Below are 12,779 nucleotides of genomic sequence, written 5' to 3' on the forward strand. Positions count from 1 at the left end.
GGGGCTCTCCATCGGGCTTCGTGCCCCCGCCGCGCCGGCCCGCTAGCTCCCAAACTTTCCTCCTCCGCCCCTCTAGCTTCTCTCCGCCGGCCCGCCCGCCGGCCCTCCTCCGCCGCCGCCCGCCAGCCCGCCGCCGCCGCTCCCTCCCCCGGGGCCGCCGGGGTTCGGATCCCGCCCGGCCGAGGCGGCGGCGGCGGGCGGCGGCGGCGGCGGCGCGCGAGGGAGGGGAGTGCGCAGGCTGGCGCGGGGGGCGGCGGGCGTCCCGGCAACTCGGCCGGCACTGAGGAGCAAGTTGCGCGGGGCTACCCGGCGGGGCGCGCGGCGGCGAGGAGGCGGCGCGGCGGCCGCGTGAGGGCAGCGGGCGCCGCTGCGTCCGCCTCCGCCACCACCGCGGAGCCCGGCGCTTCCGCCCGCCGCTTCTCCTCAGCCTCGGCGGCGGCGGAAGCCAGAGCCGGGCGCCCGTCCGCACTGCCTCAGCCGCGGGCCCAGCCGGCCGGGCCGCCCCCTCCCCGCGCGGGCGGGGAGCGCGCGGCCGCCTCCCCCTCCCCCTCCCCCTCTTTCTTCTCCTCCCTCGTCGCCGCCGCCGCCGCCGCCGCCGCCTCAGCCTTCGCCTCAGCCGCCGCCGCCGCCCGCTCCCGCCCGCGCGCGGCGGGATGGACGATCAATCCAGGATGCTGCAGACTCTGGCCGGGGTGAACCTGGCCGGCCACTCGGTGCAGGGGGGCATGGCCCTGCCGCCTCCCCCTCACGGCCACGAAGGGGCGGACGGCGACGGCAGGAAGCAGGACATCGGCGACATCCTCCACCAGATCATGACCATCACCGACCAGAGCTTGGACGAGGCGCAAGCAAAGTTGGTGTCGTCTCATTAAGCATCTTTTGTGTGTGTGCGGGAGCCGGGCCCGCGGCAGAGTCCGGCCCGGGTGGTGCCCGGGCCAGGGCCTCAGCCCCGGGCGGGGAACTTTCTCCGAAAAGAGGCCTCGGGCCCCGGCCTCTGGGGAACTTGCCCCGCGTCCCTCGACGCGGGCGGGAGTCGCCAAAGTTGCTCTCGGGGCGCGGGACGGACTTGGTGCCGCGTGGATTTCGTGGGTTTCTCTCACCCCACCTCCTCGCGTCCGGCCCTCTGGCAGCCCGGCCCCCTCGCACCGATTCAAACCTCCCGCCCGGACCCGGCTGCACGCCGCCGCGAGCGGGCCCCGGGCCGCACTTGAGGGAAGTGCAACTTTCTCCTCGGCCCGGACTCCGGGCACCCCGGCTCCGCTCGGCGGCTGGACGACCTCGCTGTGCGGGAGGCAGCCCCAGCCCGGGCGCGGGGCTCTGGGCGGTTCCCCGGCGGGTCCGGGCGCGGGCGGCCAAGTTCTCGGGAAGGGAGGGCCGCCTCGCAAACTTTGCCGAGCTGTCACCGCCCGCTGGCCGCAGTCGGCCGGCCGCCCGCGCCGCGCCCGCTGCCCCGGCGGAGGGCGGACGCGGGAGCCCCTCCATGCCGTCTTCTCCCCTGAGTCGCCGCCGTCTGCCCCCGGATCGCGGCTCCCCGCACGGGTTCGCGCCCCGCGGTCGCCGAGGCTGCTGCCCGCCCGGCAGATGGGTAGCGCTGCGTTCGGGCTGGAGCTGTAGCCGCCAGAGCTTGCCGGTTGTCGCTAACTAGTCAACTTGAGTTTTCTGTTGATTTGACGGGGTTCAAAAGAGCCTTCCAAAAGAGGGGGCCGAAATTAAATCTTGGATCTAACTTAAGGAAGGCGCCATATTATTCCATAGGTGATGCTAATACCTTTGTGTTTTGCTATTTATTTTTTAGGAAACATGCCCTGAACTGTCACAGAATGAAACCCGCGCTCTTCAGTGTCCTGTGTGAGATCAAAGAGAAAACAGGTAAGACGCTGCGCCCCGCGGTGGGCCTGGAGACCCCCGAGGTGGGGTCCGAGCTACTCCTTCGACTCTCCAGTTGAAAGCTGCTGCTTTTGGGCACCGCCATCTTTGATCATTCTTTCCTTCCCACCTCCTGATCTTGAGAAAAAACTGCAATAAATCTGGAGTCGATTTCTGAATTCCGCTCCTGGTGTAAAATGAAGTGTAGAGTGGACGGGGCAGGGTCGCAGTCCCCAGGCGGCCACCTCTGGCTGCAGGCGGGGAGGGGGCCGGGAGCGCCAGCCACCCTTTCCTGCTCCTTTCGCCTTGTTTGTGTGTCAGTTTTTAAAAGGAGCCACGGGGACCGACTCCCGCGGAGAAGCATATCCCGAACTTTGTTTTACTTAGCCTTAAGCTTCATTTCCACAGATAGAAGAATAGATGCAATTGCACAGACCCGAGGAGTATGTTTGAATTAGTATTTTAGTTCAGAATACTACTTTTAAGAAGCTGGAAAGGTAATGATGTGTTTAGGTGCATACAATGTATTATATCTATTAACTACTTTTATTAAATTTTATGCTTGAAGTCATTACATTGTAAACATACTTAATATATTTTATTAAGTAGAGAAAGGTCCACAGGTGCAGGTTGAACAATTTTTGAGGTATTCAGGGCAGGGAATATATAAGAAGACAGCTTTTGCAGAAGTGCTGGAATGAAAACTACAAGTATATATTAGACAAATTTCTGACATTCATCTCAATTTAGTTTCCTTGTTAGACTTTTTAAAAACTGAAGATATTTTAGTCTTGAGGTGATGGTAGTGTCTCAACTAGAATTTGAGGTTTAATTTAGATTTTTTATTTCGTTTGAGGCATTATCTTCCCTGTATATGGCAAACAAATGCATTAAACAGGCTTTACTGTTTATTTGTGTGTGTGTTTGTTGGGTATACAGTATTATAAAGTTGCTGTTTTTTAAGTTGGCAAAGAATAGAAGAGAAAGTTAAAGTCCAAAGTATAGGAATATTTAAGTGAAGGTATTTAAAAGGTTAAATGTGATTGTGTTTAAACTGAATGTACAAATAATAGTGCACTGTATATAATTGTTAGTTGGTAGGAGAGTGGTCCTTCTTTTCAACAGATTTTTCACCATGCAATTCTGTTCTAATCCTAAAAGTAATCAATAAAAGATGAAGGGTTATTGCTGTCTATTAAAATATATGCTAAAACCATAATTAACAGCAAATATTGAGAGCCTGAAAGACTACTTTTCCTGCTTTTCATTCACATAATGTGCGTGATTTCTTTATGTCAAGTGAGTGTTTTTAAGATATATTTTAATTTTGAAAACCACAGTCACTTTAAAATGACTAACTTTTACTCTGTGTTGGTTTTTAGCTACCTTTAGAAAGCATTGTGATTTAAAATGGTAGATAATTTTGATCTGACTATAAAATAAGACATCAAGCATTAAATCTTGAGATTCTTAGTTTAGAAGCCTAAAAGTGCGTAATTCTCAGTAAATTATGTTGCTTAATGTCCAAGGGTTTTCTTGCTATCAGGGCTCCACTTCAGTTTCTGCTGACAGCTAAGCACTGGGGTATTGACTATGTTGTGAATATTAAGATTGATTCAACTTTATATAGCATTATATTACTAGAGAGAGGGGATTGATATCCCTTCCTTCTCACCCCCTTATCATGATTCTTTTTTTTTTTTTGCCTTTTTAAAAGTTTTGGCCTAGCTAGTTTGAGAATCAAACCTAGCAAACTGCTTTTCTTGTTTAGACATTTAGCAGCAAGCAGAATTCAATTAGGAAGCATAAGTCCTCTAGTTGCTTATTTGCACAAGACTTAGTTACACCATTCTGAAAGGAAAGTGTAGTCAACCTCATGTCAAAGGTGAGTTACAAAAAAGAAACAAGTCTTTTCAGAGTCTGGGATTACTGGCAGAGAGAGCCTTGGTAGGGCACTTGTCTGTTTAAGAAGCAAGAGGTAGCTGACAAAAGAAATTTTTGTGTTTTGAAAATTGTTTCTGAGGCTTTCAGAGATAACTTGTAAATTAGATTCTCTTTTTGTACTTTGGCCAGCCGATCCAAGTTTGCACGTTATCTCTTTTGTAAAAAGCCAACGGCCGACAAAGAGTAAAGGCGGCTGTCTGGGCTGAGGCATCTTCCTGCCAGCCTCTCTAAGCTCGAGAGGGACGGGATTTAAGTACCGAATGATTGATGGGGGTGAAGCTCTTTCTCTCCTCTCCTTTCTCCCCTACTACCAGAGCTCCACCTCATTCTCCAAAACTACTCTTAGAAGGAGACAGGGACGTTGGACTCAGAATCCTTGATTTGAAATAAAACAGCTGTTGTAGACATTAGTGTTACCGAAGCAAAGAAATTGGGGCAGCAAATTCCAGGCCTCCCCCCCTCCCCCATCTGTTCCCATAGTCATGCTTTGGAAACATCATGAGCTTATAAAATAAGCACTGTAGATTATAATGTATATCATGTAATGCTTTTTTAAGGAAATCATTTTATTAAATCTAATAACATAGTATCCAAAGATTAATTCTCTATAACCTTAGAGAAAGTTTACCTGGTCATTTGTAATAGAAACTGGGAATACTATGTGATGACTCTATTCTGCATAATAGAGGGGTAGGGGGTTGACTAGTGGGGAGATGGGGGGTAAAGCTGTCATTTCAGTGGATAATGTCATTTTGGTTGTGCTTTTTTAAAAATAAGACAAAATCATTTTTAAAAAAATCCATATATTTGCAGATCTGCCAGTAGCTTTTGAGGTTTCTGATCAGGCAATAAACACTGCCAGTTCTCATGCACATGAGGGGTTTAGTTTGAAAAACATCTTTTTACCCCTTCTACCAAATATGAAAAGGTATTTTCCCCTTCTGACAGATAAATGGATAATCTACCACAATTATATTTTTTTTCTTGTTCAAAGGTAGGGAAAGTATACCATGAGATGCTTGCTTTTTCTTGAAAATGTGTTCTTTTATAAAATTTATCATTCAGTTATTTTTGGACAGAAATATCTGTTGAATTGTGATAGCTGCACATTTTGAAAGCAACTTAAAGTTACACGCTTTAAAACAAGATATTTGCCCATTTTAAACTAAGTAAGTGACCAGTGAGATAATTGTTAAGATTTCTTTTTTAGCCACATTTTACCATCTGTCTTTTATTAAGTATCCATGATACTATGAGGTCTCCTTATTTACATAGTTCTTTGGGGACGTTCCCTCAAATCTTTTTGGCCACCTTAATCTTGATTTTTGAAGTACTTTGTGAGAGGATTCCATTCTCATAAATCTCTCTTCTTTCCGAAGCCCTTAATTATGAAAGTTGGAATAAAGGAAAAATGGCTCTTTTTGAGAAAAAAAAATGTATTTAAAAATATTTTAAAATGAAAATTCAACACTCTAGTATATAATCAGAGTCATATTGTTAAAAAATGTTGTGTATTAGGGAAAAAAATCAGCATAACCTTTTCCTTTCTAAATGGTAGGTTAAAATACTCCATGTTGATAGCTGCCAACCAAACTCTGATTTATTGCCACCACAAACCCTAAATAGCGTTCATTTACTAGTAATGTCTAATGGCATACATGATGGTTTGCCAGATTTGTGGCCTTTGTGAGGCTTATAAGCAGGACTGACTTGGGAAGATCATAAAACTTAATGAACTTCTCTACTGCAGGAGGTGTCCGCAGGGGAAGAGAAAGGCCTGCTTGCCTGGTTGGGCTGGTTGAAGTATTTTTTATGTTTAAAGAGAAGAAAATTACTATTAAAAATGTTTTGCTTTTAAAGGAACCCTCCCTAGAAAGAGTCGTAAGGATTTTACTTTTCAAAACTGGATCAAGAAGGTAGCTTGTGAGTTTTTATATGCATTTAGAATATGATATATATGATTAAACCTTTTATCTTTACTGCTGTAAGTGGGAGTAGCTTTCAGAGAGATAAGGCAGTACTCTCAGTCAGCACCTCTACTTCTGACCCTAAGGGTTTAGAGACTCATGGCATCTTTTTCTGGTCTGTTTTCTTTCTTTTTTTAATGCTTCAATATAAAAATGTGTTCATTTTTCTTTTTACAGTGCCAGGTAATTCTTCAATTCCTAGTGTATAAAATCCAAATATTCCAAGTGAAATTTTAACAAGAAAGGTGAAAATTGTTGTATGTGAGTCTAAATGTTATATATAATATATATTGTGTATTCTTTTAAGTTGCTCTTGCAGTACTTCGAATATAGTTATCATTGTTTGTTCCAGAGTTTTAAAAACAAATGCTCTGTTTGATACATGATTCATTTCTGTGTTTTTGTGAACTATTTTCTAGTTTTAAAAAGCTTTTTATTGTGGAGAACTTCAAATGTAAAAATACAGATAAAGAGAAACTTGAATCCCCATGAACTCATTGCCTTCCTTCAGCAGTTAGCAACACTTGGCCAATCTTGTGTTCTCTGTAACTCCCACCCTTTCACAATTATTTTGAGGCAAATTTTAAAGGACTTTTAATGTTTTAAATTTTTTATCAGTTTTAGACATTATGGCTTATTTACATTGGAAATATTCAATGATTAAACAGGAAAAATTACAAAATCAGTGTATCCTGGAAATGTCATAAATTTTGTTGCTTTATTGCAAATTTTACCTTGTGTAATTTAAGAATATTTTTTATTTTTATAGATTTGCTTAACTTACTGGAGCTTTTTATGGAAGTTTTGAGGAAGGATGTAAAAGAGTGATGTTTCTCTAACTTTCTAAATGTAATACATTCATAGAAAATGTAGAAAAAAAAATCTTACTTCTCTGCTGGTTTGGAACTTCATGATCTAAAGTATCAAGCAGGTATTATTTTAAAAGTATGGACCTGTCTTCCATACCTTTTTTTCCTCTTCCCAATAAAAGAATATTAAACCCTCTTGTCAATACTAACTTGATCTGTGCAAGTAATTCTTTTCATGCCTCAGTTTTAGTGGACTTCATTTTATTATAGATCTATGTAGTTTTGGTTTTTATTTGGGACTTTACTATGTTATTATGCTAATTTACATAATTTTAATCCAAATCAGAAGTATATTAATACAGTGGCAAAGGAAGCCTTGCCTTGCCTCAAAGAGCACATTGGTTCTTTGACTTTCATAAAAATTTTCTGGGTATATCTTTCATGTTAGGATCCTTTTCCTTTTAACTAATTTTGCTTGTACTTTTAGATTTCTGTTTACAACTTTTGTAAATAGCTACTTCCAAGACCTTTAGCATCTTATTTGGATTATGTGTGTTTTGATATTTTATGTTGGCATTGTATAGGATGAAGTTATATGAAGTATGGCTATGAAGAATGAAAACGCAATTCATGAACCACACCCTAAATCATTCGTTTTATTTTGTACTCATACCATTGAGATGTTTCAGAGTACCTAACAGATCAGTACCGAACACATTATGCTAAATAAGGATTTTTATACTATTCTCCCTCTATTTATGTACATGTGAACAACTTTAGGCATTTATTTTCTCAGTATTGACATTATGAGAATTATGTTTTATTAGTTTTCTCAGCAGGCTTGTGTTTTAGCCATTTATCAGTGGGATCAGCATGATTTAGGTAGTAACAGACTAACAATGCTTATACACTCCCTCCCATGTTGACCTTTTCAAACATTTGCTCTACTTCAGTAGGCCATTTGAGTCTTTACGTATGAAGAGAGTAAATAATTTATATCACTGTGTAGTGTGAATTGGTCAAAGTTTTTTTAGATCTATCTAGCTAAAAAGGTTTTTTACAAAGTTGTAGAAGTTAATCAAACACACAAATTGCTATCAGAGCTCCCTGTTAGTGTTACATTTAGCAAATAAATTAGTAGGAAATGCTTGAATGAGCCACTGAAAAAAACAAACCATCTTTTTATGCCTTTAGACATAGAACATATTTGAAAATAAATTTCATTAATCTTCAACTCTTGGTTCTAATTACCCCCTTTGTAGGCAGAATAGTAACCAGAATCTCTTCTTTATTGTTATTTTGAAAATAGAAGTATTCCATAAACATATACACATACAATAAATATAAGATGTTTGTAGTTTTTGATGGTTAATGGTAGTTTGCTTTGGTACTAAATTTGAGTGTATGTCTAGTAAAAATATTGGTGTGATAGAATGTGTTAAGTTGAATTGGCTTGGCATTTTTTTTTTTATTTTTGACTAACATGATAGTAACTCATTTGGACTGAGAACAGTTAAAAGTAATTATGGATAAAAATAATTGTTAAAAGTTTCGTACTTGTTTTCTTCAAGTTAAGTGCTTTAGAAATGTTAAGCTGTTTTGAACAATAACCCTTTTTGTGTGATCATATTAATGAGAACTTGGTATACAATGTAATCCTTTTAATGTTGATGATTCCTCACAATGTTTAAACCATTAGTTGGGAGACTCAACATATGTTAATGGCAAAATGATTTTTTTTGTTTATTTTGTTTTATGTGATACATAAGTTTTCAAAGCATGTTTCTTAGGCATCAGAGTCCAGCAGGTGGCTTTTTACATTAAAAAAATTCATAAATTTTAAAATCCCATAAAATTTTATTTCAAATTCAAATTAACTAATTGAGAATGTCAACATTTCCACTGTCTCTATATTAACATTTATAATAGAACAAATGGTTGCATATAGAAATTATCTGCAACATAATCTAAATTAAGATTCTAAACAGGCATTACAGATGCTGGTAACTTTGGCAATTATCATTTTGTTTGGTGAACAGTAGTAAAACAGTGTGCGGTAAAAGTGTTTAGAGAGAGAGGATAAATAAATTGAACAGTTTTGCAATGCAAAGTGGTTTGTGGTGTTTTTGAGGATTTCTTGGCTCTCTCTTAACTGCTATTGTGAGCCTGGAGCAGATTTCCCCATTGCTAATGCCCTAGAAGTATTAATTCACTTTGATATGCTAATTAGAGGGCATTATGCAAGAAATGAGATTAAGTGGCAGCATGAAGCCATTTGCCTGTCAGTAAATTGAGAGCTTTAGCATCAGGAGGAGCTTTGTTTTTTTTTTTTTAAGTTTCTCTTGGTTTTGCATATAAATAAAATTGATTGAAAGGTCTAGAGAAGCTTCTAGAACATTGGTAGATTCCTCCCCCTATGGTTATTTAAATGTAATGTTACATAACTTTTCTGAATATTAATTGATCTAACTGGAGATAAATATGAAGTTTTCATCATGTTCCCTATACATGGACGTATACTAAGAATTTTGCATCATCTAGTCTTTTTTCCTAGAGCCCAGTTTCAGAATATGGCTAGTCAATTCTTTTCAGAAGTGTAAACTTGGTATGTGCTTGTGTGTCTTCACCAGTGTCTTCACTAAACTGAACTTCACAAGAATATTTTCTTCATAGGAAAAAATGAAGAAGTTGTTGAATTGGGCTTCAGGAGACTATATTAAATGAGCATTAAGACTCTCACTTAAATACCTAATTCTAGTTGCTGGGAGGCATTAGAATTAGTGGTTAAATTCTGCCCTTTACACAACCTGTGGAATTTACATTTCAGCATGTATCTGTTGTTTTAAGATTACCATATTATTTGATTTTCATGTTGAAGATGGTGTTTCATACTTGATTCTGCTTTTGCATTTGCGATTTAAGCCAGGCCTTTGATTTTCTCTCTATAAAACTATTATGTGATTTCCTACATTTTGTAGGGAAATGGATGAGTGAATGCAGGAATAGGAATGATGGATTGGGAGGAGGACAGAACTTTGGGCCTGTGAAAAAAATTAAGGTTTCCTCAAACATGGAACTTCTACCTGTATAAACCATGCTGAGGATAGAATTTCTAAACCTAGGCTTAACTGCAGTCTGAGGTGTGGTTGGACAGGATGGGGTTTGGATCAAGCATTCAGATTGAGGTTTGCTTGAGTGTCTGAATTCCACCACTGTAGCTGTGACTCTAGACCCAACAAAGCAGAACTTCTCTTCAGAGCCATATGGATTATTTAGTCACTGCAGCTGCCATGCATACATGCTACTAAGGCTGGCTTCTTTTCGTGTGCATGTGTGGTGCTTGTTAATGTTAATGGGAGTCAGGAATGTGCACACAGACAGAGGGATGAGAGTCTCTCCTGAGACAAGAGTCTCTGATTGCATTTCTCAGTGAAGAGGACTTAGTGTACCTGCACATTAACTGCTCTTCTAAATGGAAAACTTGGTGACTTTAAATTCTCATTCCCTTCTCAGACTCCCTGAACTAGTTAAACCAGTGAATCCTCATTAGTTTCTGATTACTTGCAGAATTTCATTTAAAACATGTGAAGTTAGTTTTGATTGAAATGGGAACAAAAAGCTTTTGAAATTGCATATTATTGTTTTTTGAACAAAAGGTTTCTACTGGCTTTCAGATGTACTAAGCTTTTGTAAATAGGAATTTATAGTGAAATGGGAGGAGTTTTTGACATTCCACTTGAGTGGCATTGATAGGGGAAAAAAATCACAGCATTAAAAAAATATACATGTGTGAAATGGCAAGTTCATACGTGTGTATTATGTAGAAACCGTTACTATCCAAGTGCCCTCAAATGAGGAAGAATCTACTTAGATAGTCTCATAAGTTTCTTTCTTTCTCCTCTTTTCTTTAAAAAAAAAAAAAAAAAAAACCTAAGGATGAAGGTAGTTGGAATTCATAGTCAGATATATCATTTTCAACTTGGAATAGGGAGTAGAACAGGAAATTGATTTTATATTTATTATGAAAGCAAGAATTCTGCCACCGACTGACAGCCATCCATGTTTTAGTTTTGTGATAATTGTTCACAGACATTACTCTGCAGTTGGCCCAGATTATTTATAATGTTGATTGGGAGTGTTTGTCCATTAAAAGGTGTGTGTATAATGAATATCTTTAATTAAACCAAGTAATAATGGAATATTCTACATTGGATTTTGGGTCGAGGATTAACTGTCAGTACTGGTAAGACCAAGTTACAATAGATTGTGCAATGATTCCTTTGGCTTCATGGATGTATTTATTACCATTTTTGAACAAATTATACTAACATGAAAAGTTGTGTTTGAAATGATTGTGTGCTAGATAAGGTGATACATTACAGGAATGGCTGGGTTTATGAAGCTTTATGTAGAGGTTTTCTCAGAAATTATAGCACAGGGCTGTCACTATAAAACCCAGTGATACAGTTGGTAATAACATACAGTGAAGATATTTTTAGATTTTCACTTGTTATTCAAATAAGTGAGAACCCTCCAGTTTTTCTCGTCATATTTCTTCGTTGGAATCAGTAGAGGAAAAAAATGAAGAAAATTCTTTTAACTGTGTACTGGGTGTGGGTGTTTGACTTGTCTGAATTTCCTCCTGCTTACCACTTGTTAGAGCAATGATGTGACAGTGAGGATATTCTTGGGAACTTACTGACTTCTTGGTTCCTAACCTTCTGACTCTGGCCAAATATAGAAACAGAATGCCTGAAAATGAAATGATGGACTCTATAAACATAAATTCTGTGCCATCAATGTGTTATAAGAACTAATTTGATTTACCTGATTTTATGACATTTTTGTGTTTAAGAGAGGAATTATTTCTTCCTTTCAGTATAATCAGTCTAATAATGTACTCTCTAACATTAATTAATTCTTTTTTGATTGATTATTATTATGACTTTTAAATTACCATGATTATGATGTCACTTTTAAATTCCTAATTTATAAAATATTGGCTTGATATCTAATAGTGTTTTCTAGAACCAAACTGTAATCAGTGTGTATACTTTGTTGTAACTTGAAAATTGGGAGTTTAAAGTTTATACTTAATTGAGTGCTATACTGTATGTGAATTATTACATAAATATGAACATTTTTCCAATAAAAAAGTAGCTGTCAACCAGTCTAATGTGAAAAAAAGGATAAGTTGTTCTCATAAAGTTTTCTCTTTCAGTTTTAAATGTTGGAATTTATGGCTAAGCCATAGACATTCTCATTCTCTGAGTTTTAATGTAGCAGACTGGAAAGACAAGGTTCTCCCTTTTGGAAGATTTCATTCATTTAATAATGATATCAATAAAAATGACTACCATTCACACAGTACCATCTGTGTGCCAGGCATTGTGCTAGATGCTTTTCATGCATTAAAAAAAATTTAAAAATTCACACTTGGAGATATAATAAGTAGTATACTCTGAGATAAAATTCATACAATGAGGATGATATAATATTTCTTAAATTTGCAGCAACATCTAAGGTAGGTATTTTGACTCACAGTTGTGGATGAGGAAACTGACCCTTGGAGGTTAAGTAATTTGCCCATGGCCCTGTAGCGAGTGACAGCCGAGGTTCTGGTTGCTCCAGAGGTGGCGGCAGAATCTCTCAGCTTGAGCCAAGAAAGTAGTAGAAATGGATGATTCAAAGAGGATGGCAAAACCTGAGCTTAAAAAACTGTGGTCAGGTCCAAAGTGACACTGAGTGGCAGCAGAGCTGTGGTCAGCAGTAGTGTAAATATTTGTAGACAACCATGTTTTACAGACTTCAGTTTAATGGCAAAAATCTGCCCTAAATGCCTCAGTAAATATATGCTGGAGAACAGAAGCCTATTCACTGAAGAAACAATTGACTTTAGCTTCTCTGTTGTTAAAGTGGCCTCTAGTGATGGTGCTGCAGTGACTAGATAGAGCAGAGGAGAATGGCTTCCTCCTGGCTGGTGGGCTGGCAGTTTCACTGGCACTGCCAAATGTACTTCCTATTTGTTGTGCAAGGGAATTGGAACAGTGAGGCATTTATCATATCATCCTCTACTCCTCATGCAAGCAAAAAAAGGAGAAGTTGTCAATGAAAGAAAAAGAACTGTAATCGCACATTTACATATGCTTCTAATTGTTGATTTGGGGATTTTCTATGAATATAGCTTCACAAA

At 39.9% G+C, this 12,779-nt stretch overlaps 1 protein-coding gene across 5 annotated transcripts in view; it reads left to right on the plus strand.

Annotated features, from left to right (window-relative positions):
- The first annotated feature begins 573 nt into the window (after positions 1–573).
- Positions 574–12,779, plus strand: part of PBX3 (PBX homeobox 3) — a 226,307-nt gene continuing 214,101 nt past the window's right edge. For 2 of the 5 annotated variants that reach the window (XM_070799240.1, XM_070799244.1), the window contains exons 1-2: positions 574–853; positions 1,796–1,869. In XM_070799240.1, the coding sequence (XP_070655341.1) occupies positions 654–853; positions 1,796–1,869 (274 nt within the window). In that variant the 5' untranslated portion in view covers positions 574–653. The other 3 variants (XM_070799241.1, XM_019970855.2, XM_019970856.2) reach the window with 3 other exon arrangements.

Source organism: Bos indicus, chromosome 11, assembly GCF_029378745.1.
Source record: "Bos indicus isolate NIAB-ARS_2022 breed Sahiwal x Tharparkar chromosome 11, NIAB-ARS_B.indTharparkar_mat_pri_1.0, whole genome shotgun sequence".
Classification (NCBI taxonomy): domain Eukaryota; kingdom Metazoa; phylum Chordata; class Mammalia; order Artiodactyla; family Bovidae; genus Bos; species Bos indicus.